At 43.3% G+C, this 27,030-nt stretch overlaps 1 protein-coding gene across 1 annotated transcript; it reads right to left on the minus strand.

Moving 5' to 3' along the window:
* Window positions 1-622: 622 nt before the first annotated feature.
* On the minus strand, window positions 623-26,112 carry LOC128621049 (roundabout homolog 2-like). Its single transcript, XM_053646527.1, has 2 exons — window positions 24,933-26,112; window positions 623-1,056 (listed from the first exon to the last, which is right to left on the minus strand). The coding sequence occupies exons 1-2, from the start codon at window positions 24,985-24,987 to the stop codon at window positions 623-625; spliced, it is 489 nt and encodes a 162-aa protein (XP_053502502.1). The 5' UTR covers window positions 24,988-26,112.
* Window positions 26,113-27,030: the final 918 nt, after the last annotated feature.

Here is a 27,030-nt window from a genome sequence, read left to right on the forward strand (position 1 = left end):
TGCCAATATTCCTCCCTCTGGACTTCCTGGCAGACAGCATCATAAACCCCAAGACCACCACACAAATCCGTCTTTCCCTGGCCTTGCGTTTCATTTCCATCTCCAGCACACGGAACATTGAAACCATGGCGCTGGAGACAAGGAACTAAAATTAAGAAACGTAGCTCTGGAAAAAATGTCCTGTAAACGTTGATTGTTTAGAAAGAACACGAGGAACGACTTCGCCTGCCTTTCCTCGATCTATGGAAAGGAAGCAGGGATGATTTTTTTTTTTTTTTTTTAACCAAAACCACATTTTTACAAAACCAATAAAATTTAAGACCAGATCGTCTAAGTCCATACAGCTCAAGCGAGCTCTCATGCGTGGCTTTTCTAACCCTTCATCCATTTTATGACTTGTTCTGATTGCTGTCTATTTTAAGACTCTAATTGTATGTTATTTCCTGTATTAGGCGCAGACCAAAATTGTATGTCCATGTAATCACACGATTATTGGCCAACAGCAATCTACATTAAACAACAAAGAAAATAATGTTCCAAGGTTGGAGCCTCCCTTCAGGCTCCTGGCAAACACACTCTCTCTCTCACACACACACGCACACACACACACACACACACACAGTCATTCCATGTTTGGGTCAGCAGAAATGACCAAAATCAGCCATGAGGTAATTTCGGAGAACGTTATAAAGAACCCAACGTGTGTGCATGTGAAAATCAGAGACTTACATGCTACTTCCAGGGAGGCGTTACGACTCACTGCTTCCCCGAGGTAGTTGCGGGCCACACAGACGTACGATCCTTCATCCGGTTTGCTCCGGCGGCCGTGGACTATTTTCAGGAAGAAGAGGGAGCCGGTAGGCAGCAGCATGCGATGGGAACGAGAGTCGTCTTTGTCTGTCTCGACCCTCTCGCCGTCCTTGTACCACTCCACCGTTGGCGTGGGCCGCCCCTCGGCCTTGCAGTTGAGGGTGGCGGGTTCGCCCTTGGACACAATCAGGTCAGAAGGATGCTCCACGATGCGGGGCGGCGAATCCTCCTGCCGCAGACGAGATCCTGGAGAACGCAAACAGAATTCATGAGTTAGGGTCACCGGGCGGTCTTTTTTCTCTCTCTGTTAACATTAAAAGGGGAAAAAAAAACAGCTTTACATGTAAAATATAATCTCCTGAAGTTACAGTTTTAACTTTAAAGCACTGACCCTGAGGACTCCTTCACCATGACACTTCACCATATCAGTGATTACACATGATAGTTAAATCCTAGTGAATGAGCTGTTACCATAGAAACGATAACGTATCAGAACCGAGCTGACCAATCAGAATGGAGCATTAAACAGAGCTGTGGTATATAAGTGTATATGTTTTCTAAAGTATAATGGTTTCTGTGTTAAGCCTCTCGATTGAATCCATACTGACTGTCATTTATTTCAAGAGCAGCCTTAATCTTTGTCTGGCACGGACTTTAATCCTGTGCTGTTCACGACTTGGCACGACTGGACTATCGTTTTTATCTAACAACAATAAATAAAGCGCTTTGTATTCAAATCCCCAATACACAGTATACTGTCTTCGTCTCAGTGATGATCGATATTTACAGTCCTGATAGAAAGGTAGCCTGAAAATCCTTTCCCATGCTCGTCGATGCTCTTTATGGGTTGTGCGAAAACAATACAGGATAACCGGGAGGATCTAACAGAACAGTTTTGGTTTGGATTTTACAAACGCCAGGTGGTTAACACTGCGGTTTTACCTTAATACTCCGATCCCGACATCAATTCTGCACAATAAATTGAAAAAAAAAAAGAAGAAAATAAAAGAAAAATAATTACGTCCATTAATTTCAAGCTAGACTGAAAAAAAAAAACTTCACAATGAAAAACAAACCCTATCAAAATCATTTTTATTTTATTTTACATGTTGTTAAAAATGTTATTCCAATGGCTAAATAAATAGCTTAATAAATTCAAATAAAATAAATATTGACTTCTTAGTTTCACTCTAATCCTTGAATCCCAGTCCTTGAAGTCCCACCACCTGTCTTTGACCTGTCAATCCCAAGTATTATTTTCTTCCCACGTCATCTACAATTCCAACCTTTTTACCCAAAACACTAATTCCGGGTGTCCTAGCGGGCCATTTGGGACCTGACCCATATGACAGAGGGCTTTCGAAGGGTTAGACCCACACTGTGTTAAAATGCTAATCCCCTGAGCCTTCCCCTGCATGGCTCTGCTTCGTGTATGGTTGATGCTGGCAGGCTGCGCTCCGAGTCTGGCCCTTATGATAATAGCGTGTGGGAGAGCGTGCGGCGCGAGTCTTAATCCCAGAGATAAGGAGCCAAGGGCCACCCTGCATTTACATTACTGAAGTTTGGACCAGCCGGAGACAAAAGCAGGCCCTGATCCCCTAAAAAACTCCCAGCCAAAGACAGGGGCTTAGCTTGATGGGCTAATGCTGCCGTGCTAGCTTTACACGCTTCAATACGATGTGGCTGGTGGTGACGGCGCTCTGTTGATTCTAAAATGCTCCTTTTCCACTCTTTTCACAGATTTGAATAGTTTACCTCGGAGAAGGAGTTTAGAAAAGCTGAAGGGAGAGGGTCATTGTTTACACTGCATGAATACTGCATGAATGTGTTGCTGTGTGTGTGCGTGTGTGTGAACGAGTGTGATTCAAGATAAAAGTGCAAGCTAGCTATGTTATGTTCATGCTAGCTGGGTTGTAAAATATATACAGTAGAAGACATGCTAGCTGTGTTAAGAAGGATATGCAGTATAGTCCAAGCTAGCTCTCTTACGAATGAGTTTGTGCTAGCTATGTTAAGAAAGATCTAAAGTTCATGCTAGCTGTTGTGAAGGATATATAGTTCATGCTAACTGTTGTGAGGGATATATAGTTCATGCTAGCTGTTGTGAAGGATATATATTTCATGCTAGCTGTTGTGAAGGATATATATATTTCATGCTAACTGTTGTGAAGGATATATAGTTCATGCTAGCTGTTGTGAAGGATATATAGTTCATGCTAGCTGTTGTGAAGGATATATAGTTCATGCTAGCTGCGTTAAGAAGGATACTTATACAGTTCATTTTAGCTGGTATGTGGGATGCTAGTTGTGTTATGAATATTTACAGTATGATTGATGCTAGCTGTCTTATTAAGTATATATATACTGTAGTATAATCATGCTAGGTGTGTTATGAAGGCCATATAGTTCATGCTAACTTTTTATTTTAAAATGTAAATGTATACAGTATAATCATGCTAGGTGTGTTGTGAAGGCTATATAGGTCATGCTATCCATGTTATAAAGGATATATAGCTCAGAAGATAGAGGGAGACGCTTGGGGCAAGTTGAGCAACAGAGACAAGGACGAGAACCTCCCTCAGGGGACCAGGTGTTGTGCTGACGTACACAACTGAGGGTTGAGATTTGTAGAGGAAGCAAAGTACAAACAGGAGGCTTTTTGTTTAGCAGGCTGATAAGAGCTTGAATGCGGGTTGTGTATAATCCCAGCTAACTGTGTGGATCTGATAACAAGAAACGGGACAAGATAGATACACGGTGCAGCCAGAACGAAACGGCGTCCTTTTTCATGTTTATAACAGAGTAAATCAAGTAAAAGAGAGAGAGAGAGAGAGAGTGTGATGGGCGTCATCCCTTCCTAAAGACTCCATAACGTCAATTGCCTCCCAGTGTGTTGTATTGACCCCTGGTTTAGAAGAGGTGACTCCTCCACACCCCAACTAATTTTGGCTAATCCCTGCCATTTCCTTCTCATTGATTAACGATCAGAGCTGCTGTCTGTTATCTAAGTGGGGTAACAGACAGGAAACGGGCCACTGTGAAGCTCAACAACCGCGAGAGCGACTAATGGGTCATTATCTAATCCGCTAAAGACTAGACCGTCTTTAAAAGGTGTATGAAAACGTAATGTAAACATGTTCTACTCTCTTCTTGTCTCTTGCCATTCGTGTAAGCTAGAATCTATATCATTTGTTTATGTTGGATGCCTGTGTGCTGAGGATTGAAGATCGGCGTCGACAACGATGACAAGGATAAAGCGGCATTACTTTTCATGACGAGTGAGCTGGTACGTAAGTGCGACGTGAGATGATTTATTAACAGCCACACACACACAGTTCACGGTTCATGCTATGTCATGACCTCCAGGTCCTGATCTACCTCACAATAACACTCGGAACGGCCTGATTAGACTGGCATGATCATCTCTGTAATACATTAATAAGATTTGCTCCTATCAGAAACCTGGATCGCTTTTTTGCTCGTTGTCCTCCATGATCGGCACGCTCTCACCAAATGCCACTGAGGAGTCCCTCCAGGATTTCGGTATTTGGTGAACGCAAAATCAAGTAAACGCCGAGATATTCGGAGTAACCTGCAATTTTTCTAAGTTACCGAAGAATTTCCGCAGATTCGGTCCAAGACGCGTCACGTGACGTCGTCACGACGCGAATTCAGCCAAACCCCTCTCCGAGTCACGTGTGTTGAACACGAGTACAGCTGAAAGGTCTCGTTTACCAACTAACCTTACTGCGAAAGAGCGTACGGAACAATTTTGTGCAATTGCGATTTCACCAATTCGAGTAGGTTTCCACTAGAAAGCACAAAAATCTCTGCAAGTGGCAATGATCACAAAACAACTCCGCGAAATCCTGTACGGACTGACTGAGATTTCCCCAGATAAGTACGCTGATATTTATTTCTTACTACGGAGAGAATAAGTCGGCCATGTGAGGATCGCTGGCGAAAACTCTCCGTATTCAAAATTAGGACTCCGGTCTTAAGTCCTGACTTTTGCATAAAATGCTATTTAATGAACAAAGTGTTTTTGCACACACAAACACAAACACACACAAACACACACACGGCTACCTGATTGAAGCATCTGCTTCCCTTCTACAGTGCTGAGTAACTGGCAGAGGTTTTACATAGATGAGGCAAAGACATCAGCACTGGCCACGCAATTCAATTTCGTTCGGTTTAATTTCGTTTAATCCAATTTGTATTCCGATCTACATCCTCTAATCACTTAAACCTTGAGCCACCATCTGCCCGCTGCTTCTCTACAGCAGGAGGAAAAAAATGTACTCAGCAGATGCCTGTGTGATTGCTGAGAACAAGAAAAAAAAAAGAAGAAAAAAAAACGGGTAAAGGCAAACGCGCGAGGGATCACCATGGCTGTGCCAAGTGTGCTTCTCACCATGTAGAACTGTAAAACAGATTTGTGTATTTTCTTGGCATGCCACGCACACATATGTTGTTGTCTTATCTCTTAAAGCAGGCACCTTTAGACGTGACACACGTAATCAGTTCAGTCTAAAATGATCTACTCCAATTATCCAATCACGGGCCATAATTAATGCTTCCCACTTATCTGTAAACAATCAAGAAAATGGAAGGAACTTCGTTTTACCGTGATTGCATTGACCTCACTGGTCAACGCATATAAAAGATAAATCTATACTGTATACCTTCAATCCCAACACTGTTTCTCCTCTGACGCACGGGGACGTAGCAGATCAAACCGAAAGGCTAAGGTACATTTCCTCAGCATTCCTCAGGCTAAATCAATTTGCTTCATTCCGTAGAAGCACTTTTCCGTCCCCCGGTCTCTTTCTGTTTTATGTAAAAGCCTCTCACCGGTGCCCTCTCCTAATGTGATCATAGGTTGTTGTGCAATCAAGGGCTCTCTGCAGTTCAGACGAGTGCACTTCACTCTGGTCCAGGCCTGCTCCAATCAAAGAGTCATTACTCCCCTTTAGACCTCTGCTATAGCACCACGGTTATTTCACCCACTACCCGCCGTATATCACCATATGAAAGAGGATGAACAGGACGTTCTGCATGTGTGCAAGTGGGGTCAAAATGGGATCATTTTAGAAATTACAAAAAAAAAGAGGAAAGGTTACGGCATGAAAAGCTGCCATTATTATACAGCTACTCAATCAAATAAGGATCCCATTGCTAGCGAACACTCTCCTAAGCAGGCTTATTAAAGTAAAATTTCTAAAGGTCATGTTATATAAAATCTGATGTTCACAATGGTCCGGAAAAGCGACCGACATGACTGAATCGCAACAACAGTAATCATTTAACGCCACCACTTTTGACTAGCGCCATGGACATCTGCTTTGAATTTGATGCTAGGAGAATAAATGCGCATGTCTTTGTCCAGTTATCTTTAAATATTTTCAGTGTTTGACCAGGTTGGCAGTTCAAAAATCCGACAAGAGATGGGGAAATTAATTTTTTTTTTATTTTTATTTTTTATGAACGCCTGAGAAAATTCTTTCCTTTCTGAACTAATGTCTCCATCCCTTAGATAGTCCTCGTCTGAAATGCGAAATGCATGTGACTGTATAAACCCATAACAGAGGCTCTACAGAGCTAGTGCATTTTTAGAAAAACGAGAGTCGCTGAACTATTTGCACTTTTTTTTATATGCTTATCGGCTCTTCTACAATATTCTTTATGTTGCTTTCGTTGAAATACTATGCTAGGTTCACATCTGGACCCCGGCCCTATACCAGGACTGATACCAATGTACAAGGAAGAGGTCTAGCAAGTATTTCCTCCAAGATCAATCAAATCAGCTGCCACATCGTTTCGAGTGCTTCTCGTGTACTCCTAGAGAACCCAGACTTGCTTTGAGGGCAACATTAATTGCTCTGTTCTCTAGATATGAGCTAACATCACTTTGATAGTGACAGAGGAATCAGGAAGTCCAATGATCCCACCTAAAGAACAGGACCAATTATCCTCTGTTGGACATCTGGTCAAGGATGGCCAATCCTGAAGATACCGAGCCCAATCTTCTGATGATAGGGTACAACCTTGGACAGCTGCACCACTACTTTTCAAACCGATAGAATTGAATTTCAGGATCAAAGGATGTATCACACCTCTTCTGTTCCCTCTCAAGAAGAACTGGGAGAAGGACATGGTTTCTATGGATGCACAGAGTCCTCAGGGGGGATGCTGTAATATGAGGCATTGTTTACGTGCTGGTCAAGGACAATGCTGTCTTCCCAATGGTTCTCCTTGCTCTGCCGCATGGGGGGGGGGGGTTTGGGGGGGGGGGGGGGTGGAGCTAATTTTATCCTCTGTACATCAGGTTGTCCCGTATGCATTTAGAAAAGGATGATGAATGAAGGGGAAAAAGGAGAATGCAGAGAATACATAGTGGGAGGTATGGAGGGAAGCGCCATCTCAAAGCAGGGCAAATGGTGCTTTGTTTTTGTTTCTTTCTCTCCATATGAACATTAAGTTGTGGATTTATATGGATTTTCTCTTTTCATGGACACCTACACACCATGTGGTTTGTTAGCCAAACATGAGCTAGGGGTTGCACTGACTAGTCAACAGCCTCGATTTGTCTCGTTAAGGTGACTCTGTACTTTTTACACAGTTCTCAGCCCATTATCCAGGATGGTATATTCCACTGAGATGGGTATAGCCAGCCAACACATATTTTCTAAATGTCACTCATAGCATCATATGAAGAGACCGTAACTGCCCTAGTTGGTGTATATCAGTGGGCACCAACCCTGTTCCTGGAGATCTACCTTTCTAAAGACTTTAGCTCCAACCAATCATGGCCACCTGTCCATCGAATTAAGAAGTTCTCGTTCAACTAAAACAGGTGTGTTAGAGTTTGGTTGGAGAGGAAACCTGCAGGAAGATAGATCTCAAGGAAGAAAGTTGGTGACCACTGGTGTACATGTGCCAAATGTCATACATACAGCCAAATGTCCATTTCCCTCATTGAACTGAAAGGAAGGAGAACAACACCCACCCGGACTAATTAAGACACATCCCACTCTACAATGGTAAGATGCTGCCTCGCCTTTTCTACCCAAATACCATAATACCACAGGGCAAAGGTGGATGGGTTCACCAGAGGTTTTTACCAACCGTTATTTACAATGTACAGCGACTTGCTTTACGGATTATTTTAAAACAATAAATGAAATTGTCAGATTATTCTTAATATCATTAGCCACCATTCAGATTGGAGGTCCACTCGAGCTCAATATACGCCAGACCACAGCGTGACGCATCCAACACGCTGCCTTGTTAATCATAAAGGACTTTACAACAGACATTTATAAAAAAAAAAAAAAAAAATGTGTATTTGGTATCCAAAATACAAAATACATGCGTGATATTTCAGTCTGTAGCCTAGCGCCGCAGCATACGTCTGGTATGGGTAACACACTGAAAGTGAAAATCACACTGAATTAATGAACTTTATGAGATCATATACAGTGTTAATGCATGTTTATAATATGTACAGATATTTGCACATTGTGCTTTTTGTGAAAATGCAACACGTGAACCCGACTACACTGACAACTCTAAACATTTGCTAGCACTTATTTACAGTGAGCAGGGTTCAATGCCTTACAGGGTCGTGAGAATTTGTAGTCCTTAAAAAGAGGTCAACGGTCAAAAACGGTTGAGAACCCCTGATGTACAGTACAGTCTACAGTTTCGAGACTGGTTTCTTCCATGCAAAACTCTTCTGTTGTCATGTCTAGTTAGCATGCACTGTCATGTCCATTTATTGTACTTATTATTCGAGTATCCATCGTATACGAGCTGTATAGAGGAATGACAGTAAAACCCACTTGACTTGAAAGAAGGGGAAGGTCATTCTTCCATTTGGGAGGGCAATCATGCTCTTTAAACTCCTGGCCACAGATGGTCTATAGCATCATTGGGAAAATCCTTCAGTCCCAAAGCTAGGTCATGTCGTGATGTCATGAGTGATATGGCTCAGCTCAAAGTGTCATTTTTAGCCTACACTCTCAGTAAAAAAGGCTACAAAACTGTAACTTTCCCTACTGTCGGAGTGCTAGCTCCAAACCTACAACTTTGGTCACTTTAGTATGCATCCTAGAGTCTTAAAAGGGTCGAGACCCACGAATCAAGTCCAAATGACAGCGAGATTGAGTCAAGATCGAGGCTGAAAACCATCAAATCCTTTTCAAGACCTTTACTTCAGCTATTTGGCTTCATTCGTTCGTGCCCGTGATTAGGTTGTTTTCTCGAAGAAGGAATGAGTTCTTGTCAAACTTTGTGCATGAGAAATGAAAAAACAACACGGACTCTCTGTCGAAACCGAGACCATATTTAGCGAGACCAACGCTCAAAAAGTCCAACTATACGTGCCAATAAATCCGAGATAAGACCAAGTCAGTACAGAAAAAACCTTCAGACCTGACCGGAGTCCTACAGACAAGGATACAGTATCACCTTTAAAGCTTTACATTAAAATCCGGTCCATTTTAATGATTTATTTTAAATCTTTAAGTTAGAAAAACCCCACACAGTGACAAGGGAATTACAGTTAAGTACTGTTTTTTCTAGTCTGTTAATCTTAACTTTTTTGGCTGACTGGTCAATTAGCCAAAATAAGTAGTCGTGCATCACCTAAAGTACGTAACGCCTACTCTACAGTCGAAAATGCGTCTCTGTTGACCACACAAGCAGCCTCAGCTCCCCTCTGATTAATTTTATCACATATTTATTCATGTGCAGGGCAGAAGGTTGCTGAGCTTTGATGATCTTTTCGTAATTATTTTTATTAGCTCCCTAGAGATATCCCTCAGCCCACCAACCAAATCAATACCAGGCACAGCGTCTCATCCCACCAGCAGGGCGAAAGAGCTCCCCGAAGACAAATCACTTATTCTGCCAAGCAGATGTGTATGTGTGTGTGTATGTGTGTGTGTGTGTGTGTGTGTGTGTGTGGAGCCAATCAGAGGTAACTCCTGGCAACTATCCAAACAGGGTCCGGAGGGATTCCAATCAGAGTGGCAAGGTGTAATGCGAAACCAAAATATGTTTCAGAAATTAGCCATGCTCTGTTAACAACCTGTCTTTGTATAAACCCAGAAGCTGGTTAAATCACAGGGCCGCTTGTGTTTTAGCCGCATATTAATGAGCAAATAAGTGATGGCTATTATGTATAGAAATAACAGCGGACGCGCCGAGCTCATTTGCTTTGCCATTGATAGAGACAGGTGGGGAAAAATGGACGGAGAAAAAGATGTTTCAGGATGTGTGTTGGGAAAAGAATACAACCATATATACACACTCATATACATTACGCAATCTCACGCATTTACATTTTATATATTGTTGTAAATCTCAGCTTTTTATAGATATCACATTATAAATATCTTATAAAAATTTCTCAGTGTTAGTTCTAACATAACCATTACTGTGTATTATATATATATATACATATATATATATATATATATATATATTATATATACATACATATGTATACACACACACACACACACACACACATATATATATATATATATATATATATATATACACACACACACACACACATATATATATATATATATATATATATATATATATATATATATATATATATATATATATATGTTATTATACCACAGCACTGTATTCTCAATTCTGATTGGTCAGATGGCCTTGATTTGTTTTTGTTTTTTTATAACACCAACTCAAAGGAAAATTACAGGTTTCTATTCATGCGATCGTTCTAATACGTTCTTGCTTCTATAGTAACAAGGATTTCTAATGCAACGACGGATCTTCCACATTACCCGAGCCTACCAATGAAAACGGATAAAAATAAACAACGTATAATCGTTGATAACGGTGCAGTTTTCTGTAAGGTCTCTCCAGTGTTAGCGCTTTGTAACGGTCGGTTTTCTGACACTTTGTCTGTAACATGACAAGCTGTGGTTTTATTTTGTCTCATTAACGTTAAGAGAGAGAGAGAAAAAAAGAGAGGCTGGTGAGAAAATGAATGTTTACAGCTACTATAATGTAAGTGACAACGGGAACTTGTTTCGTGGATGTTCCACAGCATTGAATGTAGCGATAAACGGATAAAAGTACGACGTGACGCACAAAGTGTTATCAGATTGCTGTGGTATACTGTAAGAGGAATGAAACATGTGGGTGAAACTCCCAACATACAGTAGAGTAGAGTAGAGTGCTTCCATAAACGTTTAATAAACGTCTCCTCACAGAAGACCTCAGCGTTTCAAATGATTAGATATGTTTTTCTTTGTTAAATAACAGCACTTTTTAATTTTTTAGTATTAGCCTTAGATTATGTGGTGCGTTCAAAACGATAACAGAACGAGTGCATGTGATTTGCCTGTGAGCTGCTGTTAAAGAAAACGAATCAACACATTCTGACCAATCAGAATCAAGAATGTGGTATATTAGTGCCCTACAGTCTGTTTCTATGGGTGTGTGTGTGTGAGTGTTATTTCTCCCATCCGGAACCGGTCTTTCAAAGTTTAAACTCGAATGAGAAGTCGAGAGGATGGCGAGCGAGTCAGTCAGTTCTGCTGTGTTGTGAGGGCGGGTGAGCGTGAGGAATCTGAGCGCGGTTCCCGCTGGGCTGCTGTCAGAGCGGCTGGCAGGCACATCGAGCTCTGTGATGCACATCAAGTGATTTCCAACGGGCCAATGCACTCCGGAGTGCACACTCCACTGCTCCTTCTCCCCACCACCCACTGTCCAGCTCTGGCCATTTCCACATGCACGTCATCCAGCCTCACTCTCCCTCTGCTCTTCAGGGCTTTACGTTGCTTTCATAATATACCAGCCTCTCCAGGATTTCGTGATTGTTCGATCGCCGAAATCCGTGCAAAATCAAAATCAAATCCGCAATATTCCAATACTATTTTTCTAAATTACCGCCGATTTTCTGCAGGTTCGCGCCGAGACACGTCATGTGACGTCATCACGACGCACGTTCAGCCAAAGCGCTCTTCGATTCACGTGCGTCGAACATGAGTACAGCTAAAAGGTCTCGTTTACCAACAAAACTCCACGAAATCCTGTATGGACTGATATACACTCACGGATAAAGAGTTTAGATGCTTTGTACACTTTTTTTTCACTACGTAGTATTCTCAACTGATCAGAAGGTTAGATTTATTTTCTATAACAGCAGCTCAGACAGTAGTGCTCCCGTACGTTACTAATAGGTTGCAGCTGCACATAAACACACAATCACTGCTAGAGTGAAGTCTGTAAGGAGACGTTTCTTTAACATTTAAGGAAGGAGTCTCCAGTGTCAGCACTTTGACAGCGGTAACAGGATAGTGAGAATAAGAACTAACTTGATTCGTGGATGTTCCACAACATTCAATGTAACGATAAATACATTCGTGAATAAAGGAAACATTCTAATCGCTGTGGTATAAGAGAAATAAAAACACTTCAGGATGTGCTTACAAATAGACAAAAATGGGGTGGTTACAGTAACTCCGACTCCGCCTTATCACATCACCCAGTCATTGATTATTTTCCTATAACAGCACGACCCCCAAAGCATTTTATCCCTTAATCAAAGCACAGATTGCATTTCCAGATATCATCAAACGAGCTGCTAGGTGTCAGTATACAAACTATGGATCCTATACGTATTTAATACTTTACGCATATTTCATTATTTAATAAGAAACAGGAAAAGACGAATATCTTTCCCACTGTGTTTAAATGTGGCTTTTTGCCCTGTGTAAAAATGTGTGTGTGTGTGTTGTGTGCAGACATGCCCCAAGCTCTGATTATTCCACAAAAGCAGGTGTGCTTGCGCCCTTCTTCACCGATTCAGCTTAAGCTTTCTCTACATGTGATGGGCCAACTCTAAACAGTCCCGTCGGGCTGGGCTTGGCTGAGCAAAATGAAAAGCAGCGATTGATTCCCCCTCCTGTATTGTAATCTCTTTAGTCTTCACCCACATGGCCCTGGAGCCAGGCAAATTGAATAGAGAGAAAAATAAATACGGCCTTTATTGCTCTGGAAATGGGGGGGGGGGGGGGGGGGGGGTGTTATAGAAGAAAGAAGAAAAAAAAACTAAAGTTATTTAGGATGCCATGTTAATCTGTGTTGAAAGATGAATGGATAATTGAAGGGGTTGTAAGGAGACTTCGCTTTTGCAAACTGATCACTCATGTCAATACATTGGCTAAATATTTTTAGTTCAAAGCCAGCAGGACTGCAATGATCCCTAGATGGCGGGATCAAACTGGGGCTTAGAGCACAATTTAATCAAAAGTCTCTGGATCGCCCAATATTCTGCTTGCGTAAGCCAAATAACGCACAGCGGACCAATGAGATTTATTACGTTTCTATTTTATAGGACATCTGATTCAGCATACAGGGGTTGGCACAGGTATGCTCATGGTTTCAGTGAAAAATGTTTGCCACAGAAACACACTTAGTGCAGATCCTGCCAATAGCAACACCAAAAAAAAAAAAAACCATGCCTTGAGGTCTACCATTTATCATTTCGAACTTTTTTTTATAAACATTTCAACCAACAGTTCAACCGAAACTCCTTTCTTAGGGAGAACAGCGATGCATGAAGGTTTCAACTTGTTTTATTTGTATAGCGTACTTAACAATGGGCACTCGACAAGCCAGCGACAGGTACTACATTCATGCTTTGTTCACAACGGTAGTGGGAAGAAAAGCGTCTCGAAACGGCAACACGTTGAGATGAATGAGCTACAACTGCAGAAGAACCCATCGAGTTCCAGTCCCGTCAGCCAAGACCAAATCCGAGGCTACAATACCGGAAATAAAAAATTCACCTGGTCTTTTTCACACCATTAACTGAAGCTCTGCATAACTGAATGCACTGCTCAGCTGCTACATGATTGACGGACCGGAAAATTGCATGAATGAGCAGGTGTACAGGTGTTCCTATTAAAGTGGATACTGGGTGTAGTTTGACCTCAAGATAATTGTATTTTAATTCTAACATCATCCAGATATATGGGCGCACGGTGGCTTAGTGGTTAGCACGTTCGACTCACCGCCAGGGTTGGGGGTTCGATTCCTGCTGCAGCCCTGTGTGGGCGGAGTTTGGGTGTTCTCCCCGTGCTGCGGGGGTTTCCTCCAGGTACTCTGGTTTCCTCCCCCAGTCCAAAGACATGCATGGTAGGCTGAAAGGCATGTCCAAAGTGTCCGTAGTGTATGAACGTGTGTGTGATTGTGCCCTGTGATGGATTGGCACCCCGTCCAGGGTGTACCCCGCCTTGTGCCCGATGCTCCCTGGGATAAGCTCAAGGTTCCCTACGACCCAGTAGGATAAGTCGTATAGAAAATGGATGGATGGACGGATGGAACATGTTCTGAATATTCTGTTGCTCTATTAAGTACGCATATATAATTAGAAAAAGCCTCGTTTTCATTTACATTTCAAGTTTCAATACAAAAATGTGCACATATATCAGCAATCACGTGATGAAGCTTGATTGCGATATCTTGTTATTTTTTGGTCATATTTTTCTGTAGGGTCTTGCCGTAAAACTGATCGACCACGCCTCGAATCCGCATTCGATCGGCCAGAAATTCATCTGAACCATGGCCGATTCTGTGTAGACGGCTGTAACGAGCTTGAAACGCTGGTCAATACCAAAGCGCAACCTGTGAACTTTCTGAACTAACCGTGGACTTTGGCTTGGGGAAACTACACACTGATTTCTGACGTTGTTTGCTAAAGAAAAACATGTGGCTGGGTCACTGTACAGAAGATATCCCACGTCCATCATCTCTTCATTGTCTACCATTTACCTGAACACTACACCCAGCTCCGTTCGGCGTAGCGCTAGTTAACACGGCGGCAGCTGCTAAAGCGTCTAAGCTAATGCATGCATTCTTGATGCTAGCATGCATCCACTCTCATTCAATACAAGCGATCAATACTGAAATGTGTGATATTGATGTAGGTTATCATCTGCCCCAACTCTTAATGCACTAATGGAATGGAAATGAGAATGCAATCAATTATTCGAGCCTTAACTCCTGCTATGAACTAGTTTAAACCCTGGACTACTTTTACAGCTCGAAATCATCAATCACGCTAGAGGTGAAAGAGTGCAGTGTTAGGACGGACGCTTTACGCTTGCACGACGTGTTCAGAGCAGCGTCATAAATTTGGCGTTTACAATGTGATTTTAAAGACATGCCTGAGAAATGTTTGCTTTTTCCAGTGTAAACGGAAGCAGTATTTGATCAGATATTAGCATTGGACTTTGAGCATATTAGCAGGATTACTTATTGCTAACATTTAAGCTGCGAGCTGAGCTTAAATCGCAGAGAAATGTAAAGTTACAGCATCGATGAAACACACGGGAAGCCCGTTAGACGTAATGCAAGAAAGAGCATCGTCGTCAGTGACGTTTAGGATTTTGCGCCACTTTTGAGTAAAGAAATTAAATAAGACAGGATAACTTCAGCTAACTAGCTAGCTGCACATTAATGCTTTTATGAACCATGCTAATCAACTGGGCGTGTGTTTACCTCCATCTTCCAAAAACATGCCAGTAGGTGGACTGGCTATGCTAAATTGTCTCTGGGTGTGAATGAGTGTGTGAATATGTGTATGTGTGTGTGTGTGTGTGTGTGTGTGTGTGTGTGTGTGTATGGTGCCATGTTGTGGTCTGGAATCCCATCAAGGCTGCCCAGCTGAATAAAAAATAAATAAATAAAAAAACCACAAACTCTGGTTTTAATGGGAATTGTATTGGTTTTAATGGGAACTCTAATGGTCCCTGTGGGTCTCTACTGGTCATTTGTTGCTTTCTATTGGTGGCATGTTATCTATAGTGGATACCATTAAGGACCAGTGATGGCAATGGTTTTAATGGTTAGCTGATGTTTTGTAATGGTATTTGTAGTGAAAACCATTAGAATTTCTGTGATGTTTTTTTTTTTGTTGTTCCCGTCTTGTGCCTTGACTTGGGTTAAAATAAAGCCCTTAGTGAAGATGAATGAATGAATGAATGAATGCGATGCTAAACAACTCCTTCCAGTGCGTGTAATTAATTGCGAAACTGCGTTTTCGGGGTCTTGAGTGATTTCAGCTACGCTACAGAGGACCTTCGGCTTCCCTCGGATTTGTAGTACTTCTATCGTGACCTAAATGATGCAAAATAGAAAAAAATACAACACGGGCAGTTTTGTGTACACACTCTAAATGAACCTGATGCGAACTTTGCTGTGTGTACTCTATCCTGTTTGTGTTATGGTGAGTCACTCAACCTTGACACAGATCCTCCCTATCTCAGGGCTGCTCAGATAGAGCAAACCGGAGGGCAAACTGAGGCAGGGACCGGAGCGAAGCGTGTATAATTCACTGCCTCCGTGAACCCAAGCTGGTAGCATGCCACATGTAGAGGGAGATAAGGCCAGTGTGCTATCTCGCCAACACTATCTAAGGCCAGAGAAATGGGCCTTTAAATCGATCCCCCGCTAGTTTCTTTTGTATCATTACCTCGGGTTGAGAGTCTGGCTCGGTTCAGCCGAGGACGGTGTGTGAAACAATTCAGTAGTCTGAGCACCGGGGGCAAGGTTGTATGTTCGGTCTAGTCATTTTTTATTCAGAGTTGCCCGGAGGACAAGTAGGTTCAACAAACGTAAAAAAAAACCAAACAAACAACAACACCACCCTTATAGACTTCTGCTTTTTATAACTATAACTTCTCCCACATTCACACTAGCAAGCGACTTGCTCTTTCTACGTGCACAGCAAGCAACGGCATGACGACCAACATTTGAATTGTCTTTATTTTGCTCTCAATTCTATGCAAAGTAGCTACGATGCGGTAAAACGACAAATCCAAATGATTGGCTCGATGACAAGAGTCAAGAGACTAGAAACTAGAACTAATCACGGTGATGTAATATTCATCGCCAATGTAGCTACAGCACATGCAACTGATTCCAAATCAGGAACACGCAGTTTTGTTGAAACGCTGATGAAACCGAGCAGCGCAAAGCAGTCATATAGCTCTCCTACTAGCACAACTAGGCCTGTCAGGATAACTACGTTTAGTTGGACGATATATTGTCCCAGAATTAATTGCAATAAACGATATTATTGTCATTTTAAGACCATTTTATGCCACTGATAGAAGGATAATATAATAGCGTAGGAACGCAAGTACACTCTTTTCGAAGAGCGATGAGCTTTTAATTCTTAAGAATATTAGACAATATTCAGATTTCCTTTAAATTTAGTCAGTATTTCATCATGTCATATTTAGTAAGGTTGGTCAATTTTACTCGGACAAAAATGGCATCGAATGTTAAGGCCTGTTCAGACCAAGAACGTTACCGTAACCGCAGTTATGTCGTCTGCTGCTTTAAATGCTCGAGCTCTTTAAAGCAGGATGGATTCTGATTGGCTGTCAGCGTTTTTATCGTCCGTCAGCTGGAAGAAATCGCTCTGACCGTGATGCTCACACTGTGAAACGATTCGTTACAGTTGTGGTGTGGCCTCTGCTGTTCTTTTATATTTAGAACGATTTTCAGAACGACATCCTTATCGTTATCGTTATCGTTATAGCTACCGTCCGTGGTGTGAACGAGCCTTTAGTCAGCGGTATTGTAGTTGATGAGAAAATGCAAAAATGAAACAAAATATTCACACATTTGATATATTATTATATGTGCTGACGTTCACAATCATGTAAACGAACACACATGTAAAAGCACGACGGGTAATATCGAGGTCAGGAAAAGTGATCGAGGTCACGTCCGTAGATCGTACTATATCGTGACAGGCCTAAGCACAACACACATTCGCCTCATGATTAGACATTAAAAAAATAGAAAAGGAATTCAATTCAATTCAATTTTATCTGTGTAGCGCGTTTAACGACGGACATTATATCAAAGCAGCTTTAGGGAAACATATAAACACAGGATAGAGATTGTAAGTGTGTGGATTTATCCCTATTGAGCGAGCTGGTGGAGACGGTGGTGAGGGAAAAACTCCCTAAGATGATATGAGGAAGAAACCTTGAGAGGAACCGGACTCAGAAGGAAACCCGTCCTCATCTGGGTAACGACGGATAGTGTGAAAGTAAAAGAAAGTTCGTTATGGTTTTATATGAAGTCTGTTTGTTGAACTAGTCCACTGTTCACTAAAGGAGACCTGAGTGTAAAACTGCATGTGGTAATCGCAGTCCCAAGGACATCGCAGCAACCGTAGTCCCAGCAACCACAGCGAGAACGTCCATGTGGAATTGAGGTCCAGAACCATTTCATGGTACTTCAAGCGGTACCATCCTCAGCAATGTCCAGGCTGTAGCCTCCAGTTGATGAGAGGAAGACACTAGCCAGACTCGAATAATATCTTTTCCATGTAATGAGTGGACAGAAAGCCAAATTTTATAACCGAAATATTCGCCAGTCATAAACGTACACTAGTTTTCCCGACACATCCAGAACTGACGTTTCGGCTTCCATGGTTGGGGTAAAGCGGTTATCTGATGCAAAAATATGCCTAAACATGATTGACTGAAATCACCTGCTTCGGAAAAAAAAAAAAACAAAAAAAAAAAACCAGATTACCAGAGAAGCTAGTATATCTGTTATTAAGAAGCGAATCATTAAAAGTAAACATGTGTATTAAAAGCCTATTTAAATAAAACAAATCCTAACATGTTTGTATGAGTGTAACGTGTGTGCATTTCGCATGCATACCCACAGCTCACTCCTCAGCTCTTCCCAAGTGTTTGTACAGGTGTGTGTAGTCACTGAGGGTATGAACACTGTGGTATTAACGTTGTCAGTGGGGGCAGGACAACATGTCCTATTATACGTATTCTCTCTCAGGTGGAGGCTTCAGTGGCCTTACATTCCTCCCCTATACACGTAATCAAACACAGCGAACACCAGCTCCAGACCTCTCTCTCTCTCACACACACACACACACACACACACACACACACACACACACACACGGCGACAGATTAAAGACAGACAACCGAGCCGTCTAATTTAGAAATCATTTTTAAGCTTACATTTCTATTCTATAGGACGCCTTATTCAGTACCAACGTATAAGGTTCTAGTGTCAGTGAGAAATGGTTTCGTTGTTGGTCGTCACAGAAACACACCACAAGACAAACCGCACATGTACACACGTACGGAACTTTAATCGTGCTTTTACTGACACCTGTTCGTCCGTTCGCAGAGTCCGAATCAGAGCGAAATCGATACTTTGGGTTTCTTCGATTCGCTCTCTGCAGGTGAGTCGATTCGGAGTCGAATCACTCTCACACTACAGTACAGTCGAACCGAGCTGGAGTTCACTTGGACGTGGAACTCCTTGCATTTTTTTTTTTTTTTTTGGTCATATTTTATATAACATCTGCCAACTTTCACCGTTGTCTAAGACTAAAGTATTGGCACCCTTGCCTTCATTTAGGTCACTCATCGACTGTAAACTCGCTGTTTAATAGAGAATTCGCCTAGGAAATAGTAGATAAGTGTGTGCAAAGAAAATCTCATTCCTGATTGGAGTCACGGAACAAGGCGGGAACACACCCTTTATGTCCACCCTCCATGGCAGGACACCACAAACATTCACACCTTTCACCTTTCTTTTCCTTTTATGGCATGTGGCAGACACCTTTATCCAGACCGACTTACGTTTATCTCATTTATTCAATTGAGGGTTAAAGGCCTTGCTCAGGAGACCAGCAGTGCTAGCTTGGCAGTGCCCCAAGGTCTTAAGCACTAAGCTACCACTGTCCACATAAGGGCAAGGGCTGCCCAACTAAAGAACACCTAAAGGTGATTTAGCAGGAGGAAGCCAGAAAACTCATTAGAACCGCACACAGACATGACGAGAACTTGTAAACCACAGACCTGGTGAAGTTGTAAAAACCAAATTCTAGTGTTCTACCAATCGTGTTCACCATCATAGCAACTCACAGCACTCACAGTGTGATGGGAGAAGGATACTCGAACCTGGTACGGATAGCTCTGAATTTGGTGTAATAACCATATCCTACCGAACCAAACTATCCAGTGGAAAAGACTTATTAGTGCAGAGTTTGCCGACAGTAACAGAAAACAGAATTCAAAAACGGTTTATTTATTTATTTATGTTTGTCATAGAGCACACAGTGGCTAATGAGAGGGCTACTAAGAGCGCAAACTTTTCATAAACAATCCATTATTTAACAGATAATGACTGTAATAATAACTGACAGCTACAGATCCAGTTCGTCTATCCTCGATCGGCGCCTCGGCTTCGGTAACGAGGCATTAGCGTCTCCTGTAGGAAATGTCACTGATTTACTTGACTGCGTTCCAGCCAAGGAAAGCTAAAGCAGTTGAAAACGGATCGCTCTCGCACACGCTCGTCTTGCGTTTTTCTCTCTGGACGGGCCTATCGCGGCTCTGGGAGCTACGTGTGACATTTTCGTCCAGTGCAGAAAGGATTGCACCTGGGGGCATTGCTGAGCTCGGCCATAAATTTAAGCAACAATAGTTACCTTTAAATGTCACTCAAATCCACAGCTGCATTAACCGCCATTGAGCATGCGCCAACCGAGCGACTCCGTCGTCTCCTGAAATAACCGTGATAAAACCGCGTTAACCACGCGTGCGTTCTTGCGAAGCGTTTTTGCGGCGTGACGTTAGCCATTATCCGTTATGAGAGATTTTTTTTTTCTTTTCCACCTTCCGGCCAAAAGAACTATGTTTCGGATGGTGCTGCTTAGCCTCTGGAAATAAAATAAGCGGTTTAATGAGACGGAAAGAGCACGGCCCTGCTGGGGACTTCACTCCCTCTCAGACTCAACGAACAATAAGAGCTGAGAGATAAGAGTCAGTGAGGAGCACACACTGACCTTACACTTTAACCATCATTATCCACCTTCCTCTCTTCTCTCGTACTGTCTCTTTGTGTTCAACCAGCTCTCATGTTCTTTCGCGTCCTCTTGGAGAGCACGGTTTAGCCTTTTAATCAGACTGCTAAACAGTTCCGACACACACACACACACATCCGTCCATAGTTAGACTCCAGTGTGGTTGCCTGAAGGATTCAGAAGAGTGCTCGTCATTATCACAAGCCTGTCCTCTCCAAAAACGAGCCACAATTACAGCAGCGACGCTCGGCACCTCGGCCAACGTTCAGACGCAGAACAATCCGGCTGGAGCGAGGCTTGATGTGGCTCTTACGCTGTGACCTCGGCACAAACCCACACTTTAATTGCGGCTTGCTCTCATTTACACGGAGCTTGCTCATTTCATCGCTAATGTCAAATGCTTGGTGTGTCTTTTCAGCGAGCTCGATCTCTGCTGCGGCTCACACACAAGAAGTTCTGACTTTCTGTAGACAAAACTCTAGCTTGGCTCGTGTGGGCGTGGCCTAGAAAATGAATCAACACCTTCGGACCAATCGGAATCCAGAATTCAACAGCGCTGTGGTGTATATGTCTGAGTCATACAGTGATGCTCATTTTTCTTGAAGCTGATGTGCTGTTTACTCAAACAACCACACACACACACACACACACACACACATTCTCCTCCTCCACACAAACCCAGTGGGGTGGATTCAGGTTTCTCCTGAGTGAGCTGAACTGAAGCCTCAGGCACCAGAGAAGCGGCATGTTGCTCTGAGATCATCTCACCGGGGTATACAAGCCTGCCGGTGTCCTTCAGCTCATCTTCTCCGGAGGAGGAGGAGATGGAGACAAAGCGTCAGCTTACAAACCGGAGACGGATACACGGTCGAAATCAGAGGCGTAAACTATAAACTACAGGACGAAATCATACCGCGATATACGGTAGCGCTGTAAGGACTAGCATTTCAATAAAGTTTTATTTTAAATGACAATAAATGGTTCGAGCAAACTTTTAAAGCTGCTTCACTGCAAAAAAAAAAAAAAAAAAAAGCCATCTTGGCAAGTTTATCTAATCTTAATAATTATAGGATTATTATAAATCAAAATATTAGCTTAAACACGTCTAAAAATAGGTTCATACGTTTGGTTCATTGTACTCTCGTAATAGCAAATTCAACATAAATTCGACTACATTCAAGAGATCGTCACTCGCTAAGATATCGTTTTGGTTAGCTAATGCAGGGGTTCCCAAACTTTTCCAGGGCAAGGCCCCCCAAATGGCATTAGCATTTGACCGAGGCCCTCCTTTTGCAAGATGTCTTTAAAACACATTAAAAACACAGACTTCTGAATATATCCCCCCTTTTTTTTTATTAATAATTGGATATTACATCATTACATTACATTACATTAGGAATTGATTATGTGTGTGTGTGGTTGTCTGAGAGTGAGAATTTATTTCTCACACCAAATTGTCGAGGCCCCCCGGGCGCCCCCTGGTGGTCCCCAAGGGGGCCGCGGCCCCCACTTTGAAAACCACTGAGCTAATGGGTAGCTCACTAATTGGTAGCTGTTTGTTTTAAGTCACTGGTAGCAACTTCTTGAGTTAACGAACCTACAGACAAAGATGCTGAGAAGAAACGAGCAGTTCGGCGTTGATGTTCAAAGTTTCAAAGAAGTCTAGTGATGATACGGATGATATCTCGGAAAAAAGTGGCTTGTGATCTTTATCGTGAAATCGTCATATTGCTTATCATGTGCCAAACCCGTTTCACATGTTTTCCCGAGCTTTCTTTTTTTCTTTCCGCACTCTGTCACCCCCCCTCCCCAACCCCGACACCAGCTTTTCGCCCTGAATCTCTAATTCTTCCTTTCTTCTCCATGTCTCCCACCCCCACTGATTTTCCACTGCTCCATCCAGCGGCATTAATCACTCCGGTCCTGAACACAGTGACGGGCCGCGACCATTCAGGCCCAGAGCGGCTTTGTTCCGAACGCCACACTGCTCTCAATGCATCTCCATGGCCTTTTTGTTTCCTGGAGAGGAGCTCTCAGAACAGTCTGCTCCTCCCTCTCTCGCTCTCTCTCGCTCTCTATTTCTCTCTCTCTCTCTCTCTCTCAGTGCCCGAAGATTAGCCCTCAAAATGCCCTGGCACAGGGGTGCAAGGTGATTCATGCACTCACCCTCTTACTCATGCCTTCAGAGAACCTAGCAACCAGTGGATGGGAGGAATTACAGACAGGGAGAGAGAAAGAGAGAGACAGAGGGAGGCAGAGCGAGAGAGAGAGAGAGAGAGAGAGAGAGAGAGGGTGTGTCCAAGCTGAAAACTAATGAAACGTTAAAAATAAAAACACATGAACTGCATTCATTCCATCATTCATCTTCAGTATCCCGGCCAGGGTTAAAGTGGATCCGGAGATTATCCCGGGAACAGTGGGCGTGAGCCAGGAATACATCACACACACACACACACACACACATTCACACGCTTATTAACACCTAAGAGCAATTTAGAGTCACCAAGCCACCTACTAGCATGTTTTGAGAGTCTGGAGGAAACCGGAGAACCCAGAGGAAACCCACACGGACACAGAGAGAACATGTGAAACTCCGCACACACACGGAACCGGCTCAGGATCGAACCACGGACCTAAGTCTAAACCCCGCACATTTCAAGTTCTCGGCACTGATACCGACGTATAAATAAGAGCAGAACTACAGTACGAAGAGAGAATCTCACGTAGCGAGACGGAGAAGATTCACGTCCGTCGTTAAAGCCTATGGTCCAGGAATACGCTGCTGTACGAGCACGAGGGTGAATATTATCATCACAGCAATATCATCTACAGTATTAGATATTTTATTACACCAGCTTTGTGCTCTTGAAACAAACTCGCACAGCTTGTTTAAAAAGACATGCACATATACAGTCTTCAACGTGCAGCTTGCTTCGTTCGTACGCAAATGATATTAACTCACGCGTGCGTGTCTGATCGTTGCAGAATTAAGCTGAAAACATTCGGTGCTTAGTGAAAACATCATTATTCTTTTGTTTTTTTGTTTTTTTCCCCCCGTATGGATTCGCCGCCCAGGTTTGAACGTCACAGTTTGTAAAAACAAGCAACAATGTCATCTTTGATTAATGTTTGGATTAAATATACGGTGTACACTGTACTCCTGTATAAAGTGCATACAGTACAAGATGCGCTTCCTGTCGGTTCAGTGCCAGTTTTCTCATCATGTGATGTGATATCTCGGAACAAAACGGGAAAGTGTGTGGATGAAACAGGAGGGCGGTGGGATGAGAAACAGCGGCAGGACGCATCCGAGACGCTCGACACGTTGGGAAGGAGTTCATTGTTTCCGTTTCAGAGCAACACCCTTTTTTTTTTTTTTTTTTTCTGCCATCACACAGAAATTTGGACATGTTCATACACCAGCGTGCTCGTTTCTGGACATGTTCGAGATATAACACAGAAACCAACTTTCATTACTCTAGACCTGGTTTTTTTTCCTTCTCTTTCTTTCTTTCTTTCTTTCTTTTCTTCTCTTGGGTTTGCGAGGACAAATGGACAAATGGTCTGTTGATTTAGCAGGTGTGTGTGTGTGTCTGCAGTTCTGTCATTTCCACCGTTTTTAAGAAATCTCGTGTGTAACGGAACTTATTTGAAGGATCTCAGACAAAAACAAGGCACTGGGAACATGCAGTGTTGCATATGTGCTGCACCTTTATCATTCATTCATTCATTCATTCATTCAAGGGAGGGGAATAATTAGACCTTTAAGGACCACACTGCACTTGTGAGGGTACATGAGGAGCAAAAACACACCTGCCAATCCCAAAAAAAAAAAAAAAAAAAAGATCTCCTCTCCATCCAGTCAGCTAAAATCTTTATCAGTCCATACAGACATTTAAGAAAGAAAGAAAAAACATCAACAACAAACTTATTATATATATATATATATATATATATATATATATATATATATATATATATATATATATATATATATATATATATATATACACTGTATATGCGTAAACACTGCGCTCCAACACCATACCAAGTTTATTCCCACTAATGAGCAATTAACCCATGCAACCCATGGGTGTGTTTCATGTCCAACCCAGCACACTGCTCATTTCAGACACACACCAAACACTCGTTTACAATTCATTCATGAGGTTTAGAGAAAGATTGAATATTAACTTACCCCCAGCCTGTGAGTGAAATAATCCGCAGAGGAAGAGCCACGCTAGCGGACCCATTCTGGCATAGTACACATCCAAGCACCACTTTAATTCTCTCTGTTTGTCTGTGTGTGTGTGTGTGTGTGTGTGTGTGTGTGTGTGTGTGCCCGTCAAGAACACACTTTATGTCCTTTGCTTAGGGACTGAGGAAAGCCGGTGGAGACGGACACGCATGCACCGAGCTCATACTGCCTTTCCCGGGAACGGAGAACGAGAATCCGTGGACGCACGCGCTGCACGCGGCGTACTCCTTGAAACTCCGCGCGTGTCTGTGTGTGTGTGTGTGTGTGTGTGTGTGTGCGTTAAATCGCAACGTTACGCACGCGCGTACTGTACACACTCAGACCTCAGACACACATATCCGTGAATTTTCAAGAGATTTCCAAGAAACCCGCGCGCATTCGTGTCAAGTGAACTGATGCGGAAGATCCTGATCCGGAAACTCTGGAGACGAGCTTTAATGATTTGTTTGTTTATTGATTGATTCATTCATTCATGTTAAATAATTTTGTCTCCGGTCCTTTTCCGGTTCTAGGAATGACCCGAGAACAGTGTGTGAACTACAAGGTTACGCGTCTAGAAGCTAGAAGAAAGTGATGCTGTCCGTTTCCGGGACTTCGCAAATCAGCCGCGCGCCTTCAAAGCAAAACATTTTGTTAAAAAAATAAAATAAAAAAAAAGAAAGAAAATAATAATTAAAAAAATCTGTAATATGTAAACTCCAAATCTGTAATGGCATTCAAAAGAAGAAAATAAGAGAGAAACATCTCGTCCATGTGCTAGATGAGTCCAAGCCAAAGTCCAGCAGCAGTAATGTACTGTAGTGTAATGTAATGTGTGTAGTGTATAAGAGCGCTGAGAGAGAGAGACAGAGAGAGAGAGAGGTGTGTGTGTGTGTGTGTGTGTGTGTGAGAGAGAGAGAGAGCGAGAGAGAGTGTGAGAGAGTACTCTGCTTTCTGAGCGCACTTCAGCACTCAACTGGCATGCAAGCTCGTGAAGGGATGAGGAGGAGGAGGTGGGCAAGGAGTGTGGAGCGTGTGGAGAGGACCGGTGGAGGAGGAGGAGGTGAAGGATTGTGGAGTGCGTGGAGAGGACCGGTGGAGGAGGAGGAGGTGGTGGTGGTGAAGGAGTGTGGAGCGCGTGGAGAGGACTGGTGGAGGAGGAGGGGGTGTGGAGCGCGTGGAGAGGACCGGTGGAGGAGGAGGTGGTGTGGAGCGCGTGGAGAGGACTGGTGGAGGAGGAGGTGGTGTGGAGCGCGTGGAGAGGACTGGTGGAGGAGGAGGGGGTGAAGGAGTGTGGAGCGCGTGGAGAGGACCGGTGGAGGAGGAGGGGGTGAAGGAGTGTGGAGCGCGTGGAGAGGACTGGTGGAGGAGGAGGGGGTGGGGAGCGCGTGGAGAGGACTGGTGGAGGAGGAGGGGGTGTGGAGCGTGTGGAGAGGACTGGTGGAGGAGGAGGGGGTGTGGAGCGCGTGGAGAGGACTGGTGGAGGAGGAGGGGGTGTGGAGCGCGTGGAGAGGACTGGTGGAGGAGGAGGTGGTGTGGAGTGCGTGGAGAGGACTGGTGGAGGAGGAGGAGGTGGTGGTGAAGGAGTGTGGAGTGCGTGGAGAGGACTGGTGGAGGAGGAGGTGGTGGTGAAGGAGTGTGGAGCGTGTGGAGAGGACTGGTGGAGGAGGAGGGGGTGAAGGAGTGTGGAGCGTGCGGAGAGGACTGGTGGAAGAGGAGGGGGAGGGGGTGAAGGAGTGTGGAGTGTGTGGAGAGGACTGGTGGAGGAGGAGGGGGTGGTGAAGGAGTGTGGAGCGTGTGGAGAGGACTGGTGGAGCAGGAGGATGGAGCAGAGGGAGATGAAGGAGCACACACGGGGGTTTCGGGTGTCTAAGCGCTGCGGTTTCTGTGGCGCATCAAGTTTACGCACCTGAGGACGCGGAACACTGGGATTTGGAATCCAGCTGAGGCGCAGAACTGCTTCATGTCGTGTGCTCAGGAGTTCGTTTGATTGCTCGTTAAGTGTCAATTACAGATAAATAAATATGCATTAAAATAAATAAGCAACTATTAACAAAAA

This window comes from Ictalurus furcatus, chromosome 17 (genome assembly GCF_023375685.1).
Source record: "Ictalurus furcatus strain D&B chromosome 17, Billie_1.0, whole genome shotgun sequence".
Taxonomy (NCBI): Eukaryota; Metazoa; Chordata; class Actinopteri; order Siluriformes; family Ictaluridae; genus Ictalurus; species Ictalurus furcatus.

What these genes read in the sequence shown, in the direction of transcription:
- LOC128621049 (XM_053646527.1), bottom strand. Translation starts at nt 24,987, where the DNA reads ATGGGTCCGCTAGCGTGGCTCTTCCTCTGCGGATTATTTCACTCACAG. An exon ending in ATTTCACTCACAGGCTGGGG is followed by an intron (nt 1,057 to 24,932) that starts GTAAGTTAATAT and finishes TGCGTTCTCCAG; the next exon opens with GATCTCGTCTGCGGCAGGAG.